The sequence below is a fragment of the Pelodiscus sinensis genome, chromosome 20, assembly GCF_049634645.1.
Source record: "Pelodiscus sinensis isolate JC-2024 chromosome 20, ASM4963464v1, whole genome shotgun sequence".
Taxonomy (NCBI): domain Eukaryota; kingdom Metazoa; phylum Chordata; order Testudines; family Trionychidae; genus Pelodiscus; species Pelodiscus sinensis.
This window is the reverse complement of record NC_134730.1, coordinates 2,864,039-2,882,401: the sequence shown is the minus strand read 5'-3', so window position 1 is coordinate 2,882,401 and position 18,363 is coordinate 2,864,039. Positions and strand designations below refer to the sequence as shown.

The window sequence follows — 18,363 nt, the reverse complement described above, 5'->3', positions numbered from 1 at the left end:
GCTCCCCCTCGGGCTGTGGGGCTGGGTCCGTGTGTCCTCCCGGGCTCCCCCTCGGGCTGTGGGGCTGGGTCCGTGTGTCCTCCCGGGCTCCCCCTCAGGCTGTGGGGCTGGGTCCGTGTGCCCTCCCGGGCTCCCCCTCGGGCTGCGGGGCTGGGTCCGTGTGCCCTCCCGGGCTCCCCCTCGGGCTGTGGGGCTGGGTCCGTGTGTCCTCCTGGGCTCCCCCTCGGGCTGTGGGGCTGGGTCCGTGTGCCCTCCCGGGCTCCCCCTCGGGCTCTGGGGCTGGGTCCGTGTGTCCTCCTGGGCTCCCCCTCGGGCTGTGGGGCTGGGTCCGTGTGTCCTCCTGGGCTCCCCCTCGGGCTGTGGGGCTGGGTCCGTGTGTCCTCCCGGGCTCCCCCTCGGGCTCTGTGGCTGGATCCGTGTGCCCTCCCGGGCTCCCCCTCGGGCTCTGGGGCTGGGTCCGTGTGTCCTCCCGGGCTCCCCCTCGGGCTCTGGGGCTGGGTCCGTGTGCCCTCCCGGGCTCCCCCTCGGGCTCTGGGGCTGGGTCCGTGTGTCCTCCTGGGCTCCCCCTCGGGCTGTGGGGCTGGGTCCTTGTGCCCTCCCGGGCTCCCCCTCGGGCTGTGGGGCTGGGTCCGTGTGCCCTCCCGGGCTCCCCCTCGGGCTCTGGGGCTGGATCCGTGTGCCCTCCCGGGCTCCCCCTCGGGCTCTGGGGCTGGGTCCGTGTGTCCTCCTGGGCTCCCCCTCGGGCTGTGGGGCTGGGTCCGTGTGCCCTCCCGGGCTCCCCCTCGGGCTCTGGGGCTGGGTCCGTGTGTCCTCCTGGGCTCCCCCTCGGGCTGTGGGGCTGGGTCCGTGTGTCCTCCCGGGCTCCCCCTCGGGCTGTGGGGCTGGGTCCGTGTGTCCTCCCGGGCTCCCCCTCAGGCTGTGGGGCTGGGTCCGTGTGCCCTCCCGGGCTCCCCCTCGGGCTGTGGGGCTGGGTCCGTGTGCCCTCCCGGGCTCCCCCTCGGGCTGTGGGGCTGGGTCCGTGTGTCCTCCCGGGCTCCCCCTCGGGCTGTGGGGCTGGGTCCGTGTGCCCTCCCGGGCTCCCCCTCGGGCTGTGGGGCTGGGTCCGTGTGTCCTCCCGGGCTCCCCCTCGGGCTGTGGGGCTGGGTCCGTGTGTCCTCCCGGGCTCCCCCTCAGGCTGTGGGGCTGGGTCCGTGTGCCCTCCCGGGCTCCCCCTCGGGCTGCGGGGCTGGGTCCGTGTGCCCTCCCGGGCTCCCCCTCGGGCTGTGGGGCTGGGTCCGTGTGTCCTCCTGGGCTCCCCCTCGGGCTGTGGGGCTGGGTCCGTGTGCCCTCCCGGGCTCCCCCTCGGGCTCTGGGGCTGGGTCCGTGTGTCCTCCTGGGCTCCCCCTCGGGCTGTGGGGCTGGGTCCGTGTGTCCTCCTGGGCTCCCCCTCGGGCTGTGGGGCTGGGTCCGTGTGTCCTCCCGGGCTCCCCCTCGGGCTCTGTGGCTGGATCCGTGTGCCCTCCCGGGCTCCCCCTCGGGCTCTGGGGCTGGGTCCGTGTGTCCTCCTGGGCTCCCCCTCGGGCTGTGGGGCTGGGTCCTTGTGCCCTCCCGGGCTCCCCCTCGGGCTCTGTGGCTGGATCCGTGTGTCTTCCCGGGCTCCCCCTCGGGCTGTCGGGTGGGTCCGTGTGTCCTCCCGGGCTCCCCCTCAGGCTGCGGGGCTGGGTCCGTGTGTCCTCCTGGGCTCCCCCTCGGGCTGTGGGGCTGGGTGCCTGTGCCCTCCCGGGCTCCCCCTCGGGCTCTGTGGCTGGATCCGTGTGCCCTCCCGGGCTCCCCCTCGGGCTCTGGGGCTGGGTCCGTGTGTCCTCCTGGGCTCCCCCTCGGGCTGTGGGGCTGGGTCCGTGTGCCCTCCCGGGCTCCCCCTCGGGCTCTGGGGCTGGGTCCGTGTGTCCTCCTGGGCTCCCCCTCGGGCTGTGGGGCTGGGTCCATGTGCCCTCCCGGGCTCCCCCTCGGGCTGCGGGGCTGGGTCCGTGTGCCCTCCCGGGCTCCCCCTCGTGCTGTCGGGTGGGTCCGTGTGTCCTCCTGGGCTCGGAGGACAGCAGCTGGGGACCGTTGCAGTGGGCTGGGCATGGATCCTGGTTTTATTGTGAGTGTGTTGCAGCCCAGAGCATGCAGGCGGCTGCATTTCCGTGGAGGGCAGTAGAAGAAGCCAGGCCTGGCACGCGCACACACCCCCGGCGCCCAGCACTGTGCGTTGGCAGAGTCCCGAGCCGTCTGCCCTGCAGAGTCGCCACACTGGAAGGGCAGCATGGGGCACCTTGGCGTGCCTGTGAGCAGGCAACCCCTGGTCCGTGCATAGAGGGCGCGGGGGTGAAAGTCAGTGGATGTGATCTACCTGGACTTTAGCAAGGCTTTTGATACGGTCTCCCACAATATTCTTGCCAGCAAGTTAAAGGAATGTGGATTGGATAAATGGACGGTAAGATGGATAGAAATCTGGCTAGAAGGCCGGGCCCAGCGGGTAGTGATCAACGGCTCGATGTCAGGATGGCGGTCGGTTTCTAGCGGAGTGCCCCAAGGTTCGGTTCTAGGACCGGTTTTGTTCAGTATCTTTATTAATGATCTGGATGAGGGGATGGATTGCACCCTCAGCAAGTTTGCAGATGACACTAAGCTGGGGGGAGAGGTAGATATGCTGGAGGGCAGAGAGAGGGTCCAGAGTGACTTAGACAAATTGGAGGATTGGGCCACAAGAAATCTGATGAGGTTCAACAAAGACAAGTGTAGAGTCCTGCTCTTGGGACGGAAGAATCCCAAGTATAGTTACAAGCTGGGGACCAACCATCTAAGTAGCAGTTCTGCAGAAAAGGACCTGGGGGTTACAGTGGATGAGAAGCTGGATATGAGTCCACAGTGCGCCCTTGTAGCCAAGAAGGCTAATGGCATATTAGGTTGCATTAAGAGGAGCGTTGCCAGCAGATCTAGAGAAGTGATTATTCCCCTTTATTCTGCTCTGGTGAGGCCACATCTGGAGTATTGTGTCCAGTTCTGGGCCCCCCACTACAAAAAGGATGTGGACGCATTGGAGAGGGTCCAGCGGAGGGCGATCACAATGATTAGGGGGCTGGAGCATATGACTTATGAGGAGAGGCTGAGGGACTTGGGTCTGTTTAGTCTGCAGAAGAGAAGAGTGAGGGGGGATTTGAGAGCAGCCTTCAACTTCCTGAAGGGAGGTTCCAAAGAGGATGGAGAGAGGCTGTTCTCAGTGGTGACAGATGGCAGAACGAGGAGCAATGGTCTCAAGTTGCAGTGGGAGAGGTCCAGGTTGGATATTAGGAAAAACTATTTCCCTAGGAGGGTGGTGAAGCACTGGAATGGGTTCCCTAGGGAAGTAGTGGAGTCTCCGTCCCTAGAGGTGTTTAAGTCTCGGCTTGACAAAGCCCTGGCCGGGTTGATTTAGTTGGGATTGGTCCTGCCTAGAGCAGGGGGCTGGACTTGACCTTCTGAGGTCTCTTCCAGTTCTATGATTCTATGATAAGGGGATGGTTTGAGAACACGATCTTGGTAACTAATTGACCATTCATTATCAGTTGGAAATAGGTCAATGGAGGGATGATAGGAGTTACTATAGAGAACTTTCTGGGTGTCTGGCTGATGAGTCTTGCCCACATGCTCAGGGTTTAGCTGATCGCCATATTTGGGGTCGGGAAGGAATTTTCCTCCAGGGTAGATTGGCAGAGGCCCTGGAGGTTTTTCGCCTTCCTCTGTAGCATGGGGCACAGGTCACAGCTGGAGGATTCTCTGCATCTTGGGGTCTTCAAAGTATTTGAAGGCTTCAATATCTGAGATATAGGTGAGAGGATTATTCTAGGAGGGGTGGGTGAGATTCTGTGGCCTGCACTGTGCAGGGGGTCAGACTAGATGATCATAATGGTCCCTTCTGACCTTAAAGTCCATGAGTCTCAGGGCTCTGCCTGCGTATGGCTCACTGCTAAGCTCACCCGAACCTGTCAGTCCCCATAGAACCCTCTCGCTGGGTCTGCGTCCGCCGCGCCTGCTGGCAAACCCAGAGCACCAGCCGCGGCAGGAGCCGTCTGGCAACCCCCAGGGAGTCCTGCCGCCAGTCGTAGAACCAGAGAACCCCAGGGCAGGCAGAGACCTCGGGAGCCCAGTCCAGCCCCTGCCCAAAGCAGGACCCACCCAACTCAACCAGCCCGGCCAGGGCATGGTCCAGCTGGGACTTAAAACCTCTAGGGACGGAGATCCCCCCCCCCCTAGGGAACCCAGCCCAGCGCTTCCCCACCTTCCTAGGGAAAGAGCTTTTCCTACTGTCCAACTTAGTCCTCCCCCACTGCCACTTGAGCCCATTGCTCCTCGTTCTGCCCCCCTGAGAACAGCCTCTCACCAGCCTCTGTGGACCCCCCTTCAGGGAGCTGGAGGCTGCTCTCACATCCCCCCTCCCTCTTCCCCTGCAGACGGCACCAGCCCAAGGCCCTCAGCCCCGTGGGGCTGCGCTGTGGCTCGGAGGCCTGTGCAGCGACCGGTGCGGAGCACAGAGGGAGACGGTTCCCCACCACTTGTGGGGGGTGTAGCCCTGTAGGGCCCTGGGAGGGGCTCCTCCCCCTGGGTCAGCAGGCAGCCGCTCCGCCCCACAGCCCCCCGCTCAGTCTCTTGTGGGGATTGGCTGTGGCTTTCAGCTCAAGGCAGCCCCCAGTGCTAGGCAGGAGCAACCCCAGCCCTGGTTCCGGGCGGGGCAGCAAACAACCCCTCGAACAGTCTGAATGGAGGCACCCGGCCGGATGCCCTTGCTGGGCGGGGGCCTGGGAGACGCGGGCTGCGGATCGACCCAAGAGCGGTGGCAGGGGGGACCCAGGCCCGCCCTCCCCACGGCGCCCCAGCCCAGGGCCCTGGCAGCAGCAGAGCCGTCTGCTGTTGGGTCAGCAGGGATCCGCTCCACCACGCGCTGGCCTGGCTCTGCCCCAGCCACGCGGCCACCGGCCGCCCCTCGGCCGAGCCTGGGTCCCGTGCCGGTCCCCTGGGCCCCTCTGGCCGGGTGAGCTGTCCTTCCAGACTGTCGCCCGGTTGTGGGCCCGGCGGCCCAGGCCGGTCCCCGGCTTCCCCTGGCTCCAGCTCCTCCCTTGGCATCTGCCTCCTTCGGTCGCTGGGCTCCACCTGGCCTCTCTGGCTGCCTTTTATCTCCCTGGTCCCGCCTCCTGGCTTCCGGTGGGTCGCTGGGGCCGGGTGCTGCCCGCTAAGGCTGGCTGGGGCTCCTCCCGCTCTGGTGGGTGGGCGGCCCTCCGCCCCACTGCAGGGGCATGCCAGTCAGAGAGGGCCAAGCGTGGCCAGGGCTGGTCCTGGGGTCTGCCCCGGGGGCGAGGGGCTCCGCCGGGAAGAGCTGCGCTGGCCGTGCCCACCGGCATCCGCTTTACTCGCACGTTGCATCCGCTCAGGCGGAGCCCAGAGAGGCAGAATGGCTGCAGTGGGATTTTCCCCTTTGTCCTGGCAGCACCAGGCGGCCACGCAACCCTGGACTGGAGCACGAGGGCAGTCGGGTGTTTTCCTCTGACCCCCTCGGAAACAACCCCGGGAGCAGTTGTTGTAGTTTTCCGGGTGTCCTGGGACTCCCCTTCGGTCTCTTGACCCTGCCCACGAGCGGAAGGGGGTATCCTGAGATGGGAGAGAACCGAGGGCCGGGAGAACTTCCAGAGCGAAGAGAAATGTGTGATCTGGGAGGAGGCGGCGGGGGGGAGCTTGCCGAGTGGCTGTCTTGGGAATTGTACGTCTGCTCTGAGACCCAACGAATTCTCCTGCCAAATTAAGCAGAATCCAACCTGAGTGCCTCGTTCTTTGTGAAAGCCCAACGAGCGGCGGGCTTGGTCCTCCTGGGACGCCGGCTCCCTTGTGTCCAGCTGCTAAATGGCATTTAAAGCTCTAACTAGTGTACGTCTCAGGGGTGTGTCTGTCTAATCGGGCGGACACGAGTGCACTCGTGTGTGTGTCTGTGTACGGTGGACGTGCACTTGTGTGTGTGTGTGTCTGTGTACGGTGGACGTGCACTTTTGTGTGTGTCTGTGTACGGCACGCGTGCACTTTGTGTGTGTGTACAGTGCGCGTGCACTTGTGTGTGTGTGTGTCTATGTACGGTGCGCGTGCACTTGTGTGTGTGTCTGTGTGCAGTGCGCGGGCACTCGTCTGTGTGTGTGTCTGTACAGTGTGTGTGCACTCGTGTGTGTGTGTGTCTGTGTGCAGTGCGTGTGCACTCATATGTGAGTCTGCACAGTGCACGTGCCCTTGTGTGTGTATCTGTGCAGTGCATGTGCACTGTGTGTGTGTGTGTGTACAGTGCATGTGCACTGGTGTGCATGTGTGTGTGTCTGTGTACAGTTGGTGTGCACTTCCCGTGAAAGCTGCTGCATTAGCTGCTAAGCTGGGATGGGAGATGCTGAGCTGAATGGGAAGGAAGCTGCCTGCCAGGAAGTCTGTGGATTTGAACTCGTCCCGGCCCAGTGTGCGGGGAAAGCGTGAGAGCCCCAGGCTGGAGTCGAGCACTTCTAGGTCAGGGCCATGTCCGTAGCAGAGAGCACCGCTCGGTGCCTGTCGGTGCTGTGGTGGGCTCGGGGGTGGGGAGTTCCGCCCAGGTCCCAGAATGGCAGCTGTGCGAATCCCAGTGTTGCTTCGCATCCTCTCAGCAAGGGGACCCCGCTCTGAAGGGGCCATGTAGGCCAAGCCCCCCGTTCGCACGAGGGCAGCCTCCGGGCTTGGGGGGGGGTGTTCCTGGAGTATTTGGGGGTAGCGTGGGGAGGACACGGTGCTAGGCAGGCTGCTCCGGTGCTGCCCCTGTTCTGCGGATGAATCCCAGACTTTGGCCTCTGGAGGAGCCATATGGCACGTTTCACCAGCATGAAACTCACTGGTTCAAAATAGCCCCTCCAGGGGCCTGGCTGAGAGACGAGAATCGGTCCATGCGCCGACCGCACCCTCCGCTGCAGTAATCGTCCCTGCGTCTTTGTCACACGCCCGGCGGGGGCGGGGAGCCAGGTGGGCAGAGGGGAATTGTGCGAGGGGAATTTGTAGCGCTCGTGAGCGTGAAGAACCCGCACGGCCTGGTGCAAAGCAGACACCGAGCCAACTCCTGCACGAGCCCTCTGCCAACGGCTGCAGCCCGGGCAGGTAGGCACCGTCCAAGCTAGGGATGTGAAACCCCCTTGGATGAGTGAAATGGTTAAGCGATGAAATGGGGGCGAGTAGGGGGGATGCTCCGGCTCAGCTGTGCTGGAGTTCCCCCCGCCCCGGCCTGCTGCTGCTGCTGAGGCCAGGCTGGCGCAGCCCCCCCTTCCCTCCGACTGCGAATGAGGGCTGCTCCGGGCGGGCTGGAGCACCCTGCGCCCTCAGCAGGCCTGTGGGGCTACCTGCAACGGGCAGAGGGCTGCTCCCTCCCCCGCCAGCTAACCATAACCAGTAAGCCTCACCCAGCGGGGATGAGACTTACCGGTTCCCCATTAACAACCCTACTCCAAGGTCACCTGCCCACTGCATCTCCGTAGCTCCCGAATGGCTCTCAAAGCACTAGGATCTCATGAGCTGCCCTCCACCACTGCCACTGCTATGCCCATTTCACAGACGGGAAGCTGGAGACCGGAGTTATGGCCAACATTTCTGAATGTTTCCTGTGCTTCTGGGTGCCCTTTCTGAGCCTCCGTGGCCTGTCTTTTCAGAGCTGCCGAGCCTGGCGGTCCCAGAACTTCAGCACATTTGAAAATCCAACCCAAGGGGGCTTAAATTGGGCATCCTTGGATGTTGTTTGGATATTTGTGGGGAAGCTACTGGCTGGCGGCCTCCAGGAAGGCTGTGATGGGGCAGGGGGCAGGTCTCAGAACTGGTCCTCCTCCTACCCCCAGTTTGGAGTTCTGGATCTGTCATACTCTGCCGGACCCCAGGGTCTCTCGTGGCAGCTATAAACCCACACGTGGCCCTGGTTGGGTGGCTGTTGCCGACCCTGGGCTGGGAGAGGTTGGCAGTGTTTGGTGCCTGCGTGCGTGGCTGTAGAACAATCGTCCGCGGTCCTGTGGTTGCAGGGCAGCGAAGGAAGCAGCAGGGGAGTGTTCTGAGACTTTGAACCCAGGGTGAGTCACCTCGTGAGCGGTGCAAGGAGCTGTCCTTGTTCTGAAAGCCCTCGCTGCCCCGGGCCTGCCTGGGCGCTCGCTGGAACCCGGAAGCAGGAGCTTTCGGAACACACGACGCACTCCAACATCAGTCCAGCTCCGAGTGATGCTGTCATCCTAGCAGCATTGCGACGTGAGAGCACCACCTGCTGTCTGAGTGTGTAACTGACGGTGTGCTGGCTCCGCTACCGCATCATCCACCTTGCTCATGTCCTGCAAGAGACGTGCGCCCAAGGGACGCCAGCCTGGCTCTTGCAGCTAGGGGTGTTACCTTTAGATTAATCCACTAATCGAAGAGTCGATGGAATTTGCATTAGTCGATATGGGCGTCTCCGCCCCGCCGGCTCTTGCTACATTTCAAAGGCAGAAGCACCACCAGTTCACTGCTGTACCCCTGTCCCTCCCCCACAGAGACAGTGCTGGGGGGAGCACCGGCTCCCCCCCCCCCCAATAGAGGCAGCAAAGAAGTGGGGAGTGACTAGTCGCTTACTTTCCTACTTGCAACATGACAGATGCAATCACAGTCAGCCCTGGAGAAAGGAAGGGCAAAAATTAGCTGGGGAAAAACGTACCAAGAGGGATTTACAGAACGGTGCAGAGTAAAAATAGAATGGTGTTAGCAGCCCCCAGTGGAGAACAGGCCTGGTCTGTGACATCCGAACATGTGTTTTCACACGTGCAATGTACGCACGGCGCTGACCGGAGATGTACACACACGACACTGGTTCTGCCACCCGGAGCGACCCTAAAACCTGCCGTCGGTCTGCCAGGGTTGCAGTGACGTTCCTTGGCTCTTTGCAGCTTTCCTGTTTTAGCGCCCGTGTGTGTTGGCCCGCTCCCTCGCCTGCCTCGCTGCGCTGATTTGGCAGCCGGGGGTGGAGGTGGACGCGCTTGTCTGTGCAGCTGCTTCATGTGAGCGCCCTGGACAGGCTGGGTCTCTGCTGCGTGCGAGCGCCCTGGACAGGCGGGGTCTCTGCTGCGTGCGAGCGCCCTGGACAGGCGGGGTCTCTGCTGCGTGCGAGCGCCCTGGACGGGCTGGGTCTCTGCTGCGTGCGAGCGCCCTGGACAGGCTGGGTCTCTGCTGCGTGCGAGCGCCCTGGACAGGCTGGGTCTCTGCTGCGTGCGAGCGCCCTGGACGGGCTGGGTCTCTGCTGCGTGTGAGCGCCCTGGACGGGCTGGGTCTCTGCTGCGTGTGAGCGCCCTGGACAGGCTGGGTCTCTGCTGCGTGTGAGCGCCCTGGACGGGCTGGGTCTCTGCTGCGTGCGAGCGCCCTGGACGGGCTGGGTCCCTGCTGCGTGTGAGCGCCCTGGACAGGCTGGGTCTCTGCTGCGTGCGAGCGCCCTGGACGGGCTGGGTCCCTGCTGCGTGTGAGCGCCCTGGACGGGCTGGGTCTCTGCTGCGTGTGAGCGCCCTGGACAGGCTGGGTCTCTGCTGCGTGCGAGCGCCCTGGACGGGCTGGGTCCCTGCTGCGTGTGAGCGCCCTGGACGGGCTGGGTCTCTGCTGCGTGTGAGCGCCCTGGACAGGCTGGGTCTCTGCTGCGTGCGAGCGCCCTGGACGGGCTGGGTCCCTGCTGCGTGTGAGCGCCCTGGACGGGCTGGGTCTCTGCTGCGTGTGAGCGCCCTGGACAGGCTGGGTCTCTGCTGCTGGTGACCTTGAAAGAGGGAGAACAGATTTCTCTCTCCTGCTTTCAAGGGAGCCTTGGCTTTCAAACGGCAGCGTGTGATTTAGCGCATGATTTACAGCTGCAGGCTGAGCGCGCCCAGCGATCTGCTATAGGGATGTAATAGTGTAGTGGATTAACCGATTAAGCGAAAGCGTATAGGTCACTGTTATAGACTACACACATTGCCCCCCCCACACACACGCCCTCCCAGTCAGTTTTTTAGCAGGCTGGCCAGCAGCCTGGCTCAGACCCAGCTTGCACCGGGTCCGGGACCTACCCCTGCTACGGCTCGGTATTTAAAGTGTATTAGGAGGGAGGCAGCCAGGCAGCCCAGCTCGGTTCTGGCTCGCGCCGGGTCCTGTGCCGTTGCAGACTGAAGGGCTGTGTCTAGACTGCACCCCTTTTTCCTAAAAGGGATGCAAATTAGACACATCGCAATTGCAAATGAAGCAGGGATTTAAATCCCCCCGGCTTCATTAGCATAAACATGGCTGCCGCTTATTTTAAGAGGAATAAGGGATCGTTCAGAAAAGGCGTTATTTTCCGAAAGATCCGCGTCTAGACTGGCGCTTTTTTCCAGCAAAGCTCCGAGCCGGAAAAAAGCGGCAGCCATGTTTATGCTAATGAAGCGGGGGGGCTTTAAATCCCTGCTTCATTTGCAATTGTGCAGTGTCTAATTTGCATCCCTTTTACGAAAAAGGGGTGCAGTCTAGACACAGCCAAGGTGAGTTCCACATGACGGGGCATCCCCCCGAACAGGGATTGTTCCAGCTCTTTCAGCAGTAAGTCACGAGGAAGCCGACTGGGAATGGCCTTGGGTTGGTTCCAGCCCTGTTCGCGCCGAGGCTGGATCCGTGCAGCATTAGCATCGTGGGTGGGCTACAGACACCTCTTCTCTGGGGATGCAGAGGAGCCTTTGCCCTTCGGACGTGACGCTTTGTCCAGCCACGGCCTTCCACGCACAAGCAACGAGCTAGAACTCCGTGTGCAATGTAGCCTTGTGGGCCTGGTTCTCCTCTTGCACTAGTGAAAATCTGGCACAACCCCCCGGTGTCGGTGGAGTTCCCCGGGAGGAACGGAGAAGAGACTCGGGCCCCCTGTCTCCGCAGTTCACGGGCGATAAGAATCCGAGCTGCGCCCTTGGCCCTTCCGAAGACCCGGGGGTGACACTTGCGTTGATTTGCGGGACCTTGGGAGCCTGCGTGAGTGTCGCTGCTTCCAGCTGTTCTGGCGCGCGGGGCCAACTGCCTGCCTGGACGCCAGGGGCTTTGTGCCCCCCCCCCATTTTCAGAGCTCTGCCGTTTGTTTTAATTGGCACCCTGAGTTGTGGGGGTGCCCTCCCCGGTCTGCACACGTCTGCTAACAGATAATGGCAAGGAGCAACGTCCAATGAGTCGAATGCTCAGCAGTCCCTCTGGGTCCCGTTCGTTCCCAGACTCGCTCATCTCCCCCAGCTCCAGTCGGCCCTGCAGGGCAGCAGATCCAGGCGTCGGGGAACCAATGAGGAAAGCCGGGGGGAGCCCTGCCGCCCCTGCACAGCCAAACCAGGAGAACTCTCGGCTCAGCCCCCTCGGTTCAGCCAGAGCGGCAGTCTCTGCAGTAACCAGCAGGCCGTCTCCTTAAGGCTCCGGGCTAATGCCTGGCACCGCTTGAACACGTAAGGGGGACAAATCGTGGGCGAAGTGGTATGTGCCCAGCAAGAGGCTGGAGAGGCAGTGCTGGCGTCTGGAGCACACCAATTTCCCCTGCCCAAATGTGAGTCTGGCAATCAGAGGCCAGCCCCGCGCACTTGGCCTCTCCCAGGCGAGTCCCGTGTGCCCCTTTGCTTTGCGCGCATCTTCCCAGGCCGTGCGCTGCGGCCCGGCGCGGGTGAACTCCGCCCTGCCAGTGTGTGACGGGCGCGCAGTGTAACGGAGCCGGCATGCGCGCTTGCCAAATGCACAGTCATTACAAACGTCCTTCCTCCCACCACGTGTCGCCGATTGTCGGTCTGTTCCCACCCGCGCTTCGGAACACCTCTGCAGCTACAGCGCAAGCCCTTCCTGCTGGCGACTGTCTCTTGGCCTTGGGCTGTAACGCTTTGGGGTGCCATAAAACAAACGAGGAACGTGATGTGCAGGCCCTAGCTGAGTGGGTGTTGTGGTTGGGAAGCGCTGTGCGGCTCGGGTACAGGCGAGGGGCGCAGTCCGCCGGCTGTGTACCATGTCCCTGCTTTGCTGTATGGAATAGAAGGGAAGGGCATTCCCGAGATATTAAGGCACTGCTAGGTCTGGGGGTACCTGCAGCCCCAAGGAACCGGCTCACCAATTGCGGCTAGTGTGACCCACGCCCTAGGACACCCGACCTCCTCCCCCGACACCCAAGCAGACCGTGCGGCCTGGCGGGGCTGTAACCGCAGGGCTCAGCTGGAGCAGTCAGGCTGTGCTCGGGGACTCAGACACAGCAGCAGGGGCAGCCTGTTTCCAGTGAATTTGCAACGTCCCTTTGACCCATGACTCCTAGCCCAAGGTCCACATGGCGGAGGCAGCTCAGCATGTTCTGTGGCCAGCGGCAGATAGGGACCGGATCGGGCCCCGGTTGGAAGTCTCTCTTGCTTCGTTGCATGGTGGTAGCTGACTTCTCGCCCTCCGCTTCCGTCGCTCGCCCATGTGTTTCCTTTCCCCTCCACCCCCAAAGCACCGGTAGGGTTGCCAGGTGTCTGGTTTTTGCCCAGACTGTCTGTTATTTGGGCCCCCGTCCGGTTAAAACAAATGGCCGGTATTCCCTGTTTCCCTTGGACTGAAGCTCGGCAGGGACAATTTTCCCCTGCCGCATCTGGCAGGGGAGTAAGGAGCATGGGGTCGTTTAAAGGCGCAGTGCCCTTTTTTTTTTTTTTTTGCTGAACAACTTTGGTCTCCCCCTTGTTTTTTCTCAACGGAATTTTTTCCCGGTGTTTTTTTTTTGGGGGGGGGGGGAGATGTTTGGTATTTTTTTAAACCATCTGGCAATCCTAAGCGCCAGGCCCCAGCTTTGCTAGTCAGGGCCCTCCTACAGCGAGGCGTCCCTCTCCCCCCGAGGCTGCAGAGTCGCCCCCACATGGGAGCCGGGACCGTGGAGAGGAGCCAATGCCTAAGTCAGGGCTGTCGCTGGCAGTGTCTCAGAGGGGCGGCCCCCCAGGCAGCGCGGCAGCGGTGCCGGACCCCAGGTGGGCTCAGGGGCAGGGAAGCTTGAGGGCCCCGTGGGGACTCGACTGTCCCGCTCGCACCCACAGGAAGGCACGAGCTGCTGACTTAGCAGCGGGTGTCGGCAGCAGCTGCGGGCCGCTCTGCAGTGTCCTTGCCGAGGGAAACGCTTCTTTCCCTTGCAACAGGAAGCCGTCCGGGGAGCGATCAGTGAATCCAGCCCGGCTGCATCGCCCAGCGGGTTACCAGAGCATTGAATCGTCTCCTGGCGGGAGGGTTTGGGGAGAGCAGACGACAGCCCCAGCCATCAGTGGTAGCAAAGGGAGGAACATCAAATGGGACAAACAAGGCACATCTGCTCGGACTTAATCAGCTTCGTTAACACGGGTCCGACAATTGACCAGTAGCTTCTTTTGCTCTTATCTACTCTCCGGATTCTGTCAGTTTCACTCCGATGCCTCTGATGACGTGGGCTTTAACCACCAAAGTTCATGCCTTGATACATTTGTGGGTGCCACCGGATTGCATGTCCTTTTGAAAGGGAAGCAGGGCTTAGCAAGGGTTGATTTCGGCCCATGGATTAGACAATTCTTCCCTGCCCGGGCTCCTGGGTGCCAGTTCGAGTGAGGAACCGTGCACTGCTGCGGCTGCCATGGGTGCTTTTATGGAACCGTGCGGTAGGCCAAGGGAGTGCCGATACCTAGCCGACGTAGAAGATCCGTTCCAGGAGTTGTGGTATTTATCACTGCGCAGGGAAACGTCCGCCAAGCTTTCTCCGTGGGGGCCTGAGCAGAGCTGTTCTGGGGGACAGGAATACTCCTGGCACAGCCTGCCTTGTGCTATGCAACTACCTCACTTTGGGAGCTTAGGCAAATCACTTTGCCACGCTGTACCTCAGTTTGCCCATCTACGAAATGGGGAGATGCTTTATCTGGCTGGGGGCTGAGAGGTTTAACTGTCGATGGTTTCAGATGGGCTCGGCTGTTCTCTCCTGAAAGGCGTTTTACCGTGTCAAGGTATCAGGAGTCTCTGAGCTCGGACCTTCCCTTCAGCCTGACTCAGTGACCCTAGCTGAGCTAGCTGCATTGCTGTTTCTGAGAGCTGGAATCATTGCTCCCAAGGCAACTCAGCTCCATTGTGGGACCTCAGCGGGGGTCGAGCAGGAGTTACCCCCAAGCTCGGGGGCGTGTCCTGAGATGTGGTTTGGCTCCGCCTGTAAAACGGAATTGTTGCTGGAGCATTGTGCTCCGCCGGTTCCCTTCCTCCCCTCCCCCCCCGCCCCCCGAGAAGCCCTGCCGGTGTCACCTGCCTTGCTCGACCCCGTGCAGCGGAGATACAGCTGCACCCTCGTGGGGGGTCCCGGAGACAAGGAGCCTGTCGTGATAGGCCTGGGTTGGCCCAGGTTGGACCCAGTGGCTAGTGCTGCTCAGTGGCTCAGGAGGGTGTCCCCCGACACAGGGGAGGACTGTGGTTTCCCGGGTGGCGCTTGTCAGGTTATGGGGTCAGCTGCCCCTCTGGTGTCTGAGACCCGGCCGGTGTCTGGCCTCGGGCCTCCCTGTCTTCTGGGCTGGCATCGGGTGACTGTCCCATCCCTGAGCTGCTGTGCCAGGCTTGCCCAGCAGGTCTGCCTGTGTCCAGACCCGGCCAGCCCTTCCCTTCAGGCGCCTGTGACCATGGGAGCGGGGAGGTGGCACGGACCACGGCATGGACAGAGTGTGTAGGGCAGGGCCGTAAAGGGTTAAACGGTGACCCACTTCCTCGGTAGCCCTTAGCCTTGCCAGCATGCTTACTGGGGAACCGGTTCACTGGAGGGCCCGGCTGGCAAGAGCCGCCCCGCCCCGCCCACGGCAGCCCGGTGGGGCCAGAGCAGCCCACGGCCGGTGACTAACCGGTTCACACGAGGCGCTGAAGTGGTTAATCAGCTGAGCCGGTTTTTACATCCCTAGTTTAGAGACCAGGACCCTAAAACAACAAGCCCCCCCCATGCACGTCTGTCCTGCCTCCAGGCCTCCCTGCGGATCACCCCGCACTCAGCTTCTTCTGGCCTGCCAGGCGGTGTCTGTGCCAGCCTGTTCCCAATACGCTCCCCAGCAAGGCCCCCAGGGAGAGAGACCATGTGTGTCCAGAAGAAGCCATGGCAGACTAGCTATTGGGCCCACAAGGTCCAGGCCCGGGACCCTGGCCAACAGGGTGCCCCAGCAGGCAGGGTGAGGGCAGACCCCATGGCCCTGGCCCTGTCAGAAGCTGTGGGACAGGGGAAACCCCGTCAGCCCCCCAAGTCCCACTCCAGTAGAAGCCGTGGGCTGGGGAAAGCCCCCCAGCGCCCCTCTCACCCTGCCTCAGCAAATGCTGCTGGATGGGAGCCCCCCCAGTGGCCCTCCAGCCCAGTCTCCAGCAGAATAAGCCCCCAGTGCCTCGACCCCGACCCTGAAGAAGCCCCAGGGAAGCCCATGTGCCCAACTCTGCTCTCCAGAGAAGCCCTGGGGGGTGGGGCAAGAGAAGCCATAGCCCTGCGTCCCCACAGGAGCATGGTGTGACGTAGCGGGGGGGCGTCTGCTCTGTGACCCGGTGCCCCCCTGCGCTGGGCTGTGTGATTCCCACTGACTCACCCACACTCAGTGACGTAGTGTCAGGTCCTTGCTGGTCGCTGTGCTTGGGCTGTGGGCTGTGACTGACCCCTACTGGCCAATGTCTGTGAGCACTGCCCAGCAGGTGGGCTGCCTAGGTCCTGTGGACAAAGACCCAACCGGTCAGACCGGTTGAGGGCAGCGAGGGAACTAAGCAAGCGAGTGGGTGGGGGAAGGGGCAGTTGCTGGCTGGAAGACATGAAGGGAACAACCTAACTGGAGGACTGAGGGTCTAAAGGGGAAGGGGGGGCAGTGGACCCCCTAACCTCAGGGGTCTGAGGCAGCCTGGCCTTGACTCCTGTAACCACATCCCGTCTGTGCTGGGCTGTATCCTGGAGAAGCAATAAATGCTCTATTCTACTGGCTGGAGGAGCCTGTTCGTGCTGCTACGGGGCTGCAGGATCAGGGAGACCCCGACATGATGCCACACATGGGGCTGGCGGGGGGAGCCCCAGCTTACAGGTCCCCACTGTGGCCCTGCGACTGGGGATTCCCTCGGTGCCCTGGGGCCGGGGCATCGGGACAGAGCTTCTCCAGCCTTGGGGCCAGCATGGAGGGGGCAGAAAGGTGCACGCGGGTTGTGGGATGGGGGACTTGGGGGAGGAGCCTGGGTGGACAATGGATGGGGTCCTAGGGAAGGGGAGGGTGGTGTGGGAGGGGCTGCAGGCAGATGGGGTGGGCCGGGCCCCCCTCTTGTTCTAGCCGTGGGCCCCAGGGAAACTTAATCGGCTTCTGAGCAGAGACCCCTGCACCTCTCAGGTCCTCGGTCCAGGAGATCAGGCCAGAACCCGCAGAGGCAGGGCTCAGCCATTGTCCTGTAACAACCCTCAAGTGTTTACCGCGGGGTGGCTGCGTCTGTTGTTCCCTTGTGGCTCTAACCCACTGGGGTTGTACAGGGAACAGCCCAATCCCCCGGTCAAGGCCTGGGACTATATATCATTTCAGGGCACGTGGGGTCTCTCCGGGGGTGAGGCCGCCTGGGTGCGTAGCCGGCTCTCGGATGTTTTTTGTCTGTCTCGCCCCTAACTTCTGCTTTTGTCCTTTCAGAGCTGAGAAGACAGAAGTGCTGAGTGAAGATCTCTTGCAGGTAAATTGCCTCTTTCCTCACAGCTGGCAACCACAGTCCAAGAGCGGCCTCCGGGGGGGGGAGGGGGGTCTAGATTTCAGTGCGCCGAGAGAGGCAAGCTGGGCTAGTGGTCAGGGTGTTGGCCTAGAACTCGGGAGGGAGGCCTGGATTCAAGTCCACAGGTGTGGACAGACCCCGGGGTGGTCCTGTGCGAGTGATTTCGTCTTTCTGGGACAAACCCCTCACTCACCAGCACGAGGGTCATTCGCTCCCCACTCCGGAGCTGACTTTAGGGGAGCTCGGCTGGAGGATGGCGCATCCCTCTGCAGTGCATGCTGGGTGGAAGACTGCTCCTTTGGCTGTCTCCCTGCCCGGGCACACAGCATCTGCTGTTGAGGGTGACGTCAGCTGCCATCCAGTCAGAGCATGGACGGCTTCCAGGAGCCAGGAACCGGCCCCCCCGTCCCATGTGCAGCTGCGCTTGTTGCCTTTCTGCACACACCGGGTGGAACAGGCTGCCTGCCGTTCGGCCGGGGGCTCGTGGGCCTGGCGCAGTTGGCAGACGTGGGTTTTGTCTCCCGTTCAAAGAGGAGGGAGGGTTTTCCAAGGCGCTCGCGGCTGGCCGAACTCTGCTCAACTGTGGGTCAGCGGTGCCCTTGGCACCAGGAGTCAAGTGAGCCCGGCTCTCGAGCGCTTTGAACAGACCCTGGGTAGGCATGGCGTGAACCTGAGGCTGGGGTCGCGAGGCTCAAGATGTCTCTGAGGTTCACGTGCTATTAATAAAGTGAGAGATAACGCCAGGCCGCTCCCTGCGTTAGGAGTTTGGTTGGACGCGTGTTCTGGTTACCAGGAGCAGAGGGGACACACCCGACCCTAGTGCGTTCCAACAGGGTGTGTCTTGATGTACGTAACAGCGCTACTTGGCGTGCTCCCTGCGACGCGTGTGCCAGGGCCCCCCCGTCCAGCGCAGGTAACTGTAGATCAGTGTTTCTCAACCTTTTTTTTTATAAAAAAGAAAATTAGAAGTACCCCTAGTACCTACAGTTTTGAGACACACACAGTTTGTTTCTACCATGGCAACACATTTGTTTAAACAACTTCAACAACTTAATTGGAGCTGGGCAGGAGATGAAAGTGTTGGGTATAAAAAGTACAAAAATAATAAAGTGCTGTAAAACTTACAACAAAAATTCCGTTTTCTCCAAATTTCAGTTGTGTTGACGTACCCACTAGCCTTCTCTCGAGCACCCCTGAGGGTAATAGTACTGCTGGTTGAGAAACACTGCTGTAGATTGCACTGAAACGTGAAGTTGTATTTTTGTGTCAGCAGCAACATTCCTGCCTGCAGGGTGCCATTCCGCCTGCTGTCCCCAGTGTAGAGAGGGAGGGAGGGGGATTCCCAAATCATGGGTCAGAATCTCATTGTGCAAGGTGCTGTACAAACCCAATAGAGATGATTCCTGTCCTAAAGAGTTCACAGTCACCGTGATTAAATTCCCTGGCTTTCATGTCACCTCTAATCGTATGTGAGCGTTTGAACCACGTTCATACACCGCTCTCTTGTCTGACAAGAAACATCTGCACAGGAAGTTGGACCCTTGAGAAACAGTGATGCCACTTGTCTACACGTGTTCTGGTAGTTACCAGGAAAAGAAACAGATAATGTCACGGGAATTTCTTTGGAACAGTTTGAAGTGTTTTTTCCAA

General features: G+C 61.6%; 1 protein-coding gene across 7 annotated transcripts in view; it reads left to right on the top strand.

Annotated features, from left to right (window-relative positions):
- The window catches only part of ARHGAP44 (Rho GTPase activating protein 44), a 115,757-nt gene that overhangs the window by 42,807 nt on the left and 54,587 nt on the right, over positions 1–18,363 (top strand). For all 7 annotated transcript variants that reach the window (XM_075903495.1, XM_075903491.1, XM_075903498.1 and 4 more), the window contains exon 2: positions 16,638–16,677. In XM_075903495.1, the coding sequence (XP_075759610.1) occupies positions 16,638–16,677 (40 nt within the window). The remainder of the gene's footprint in view (positions 1–16,637; positions 16,678–18,363) is intronic.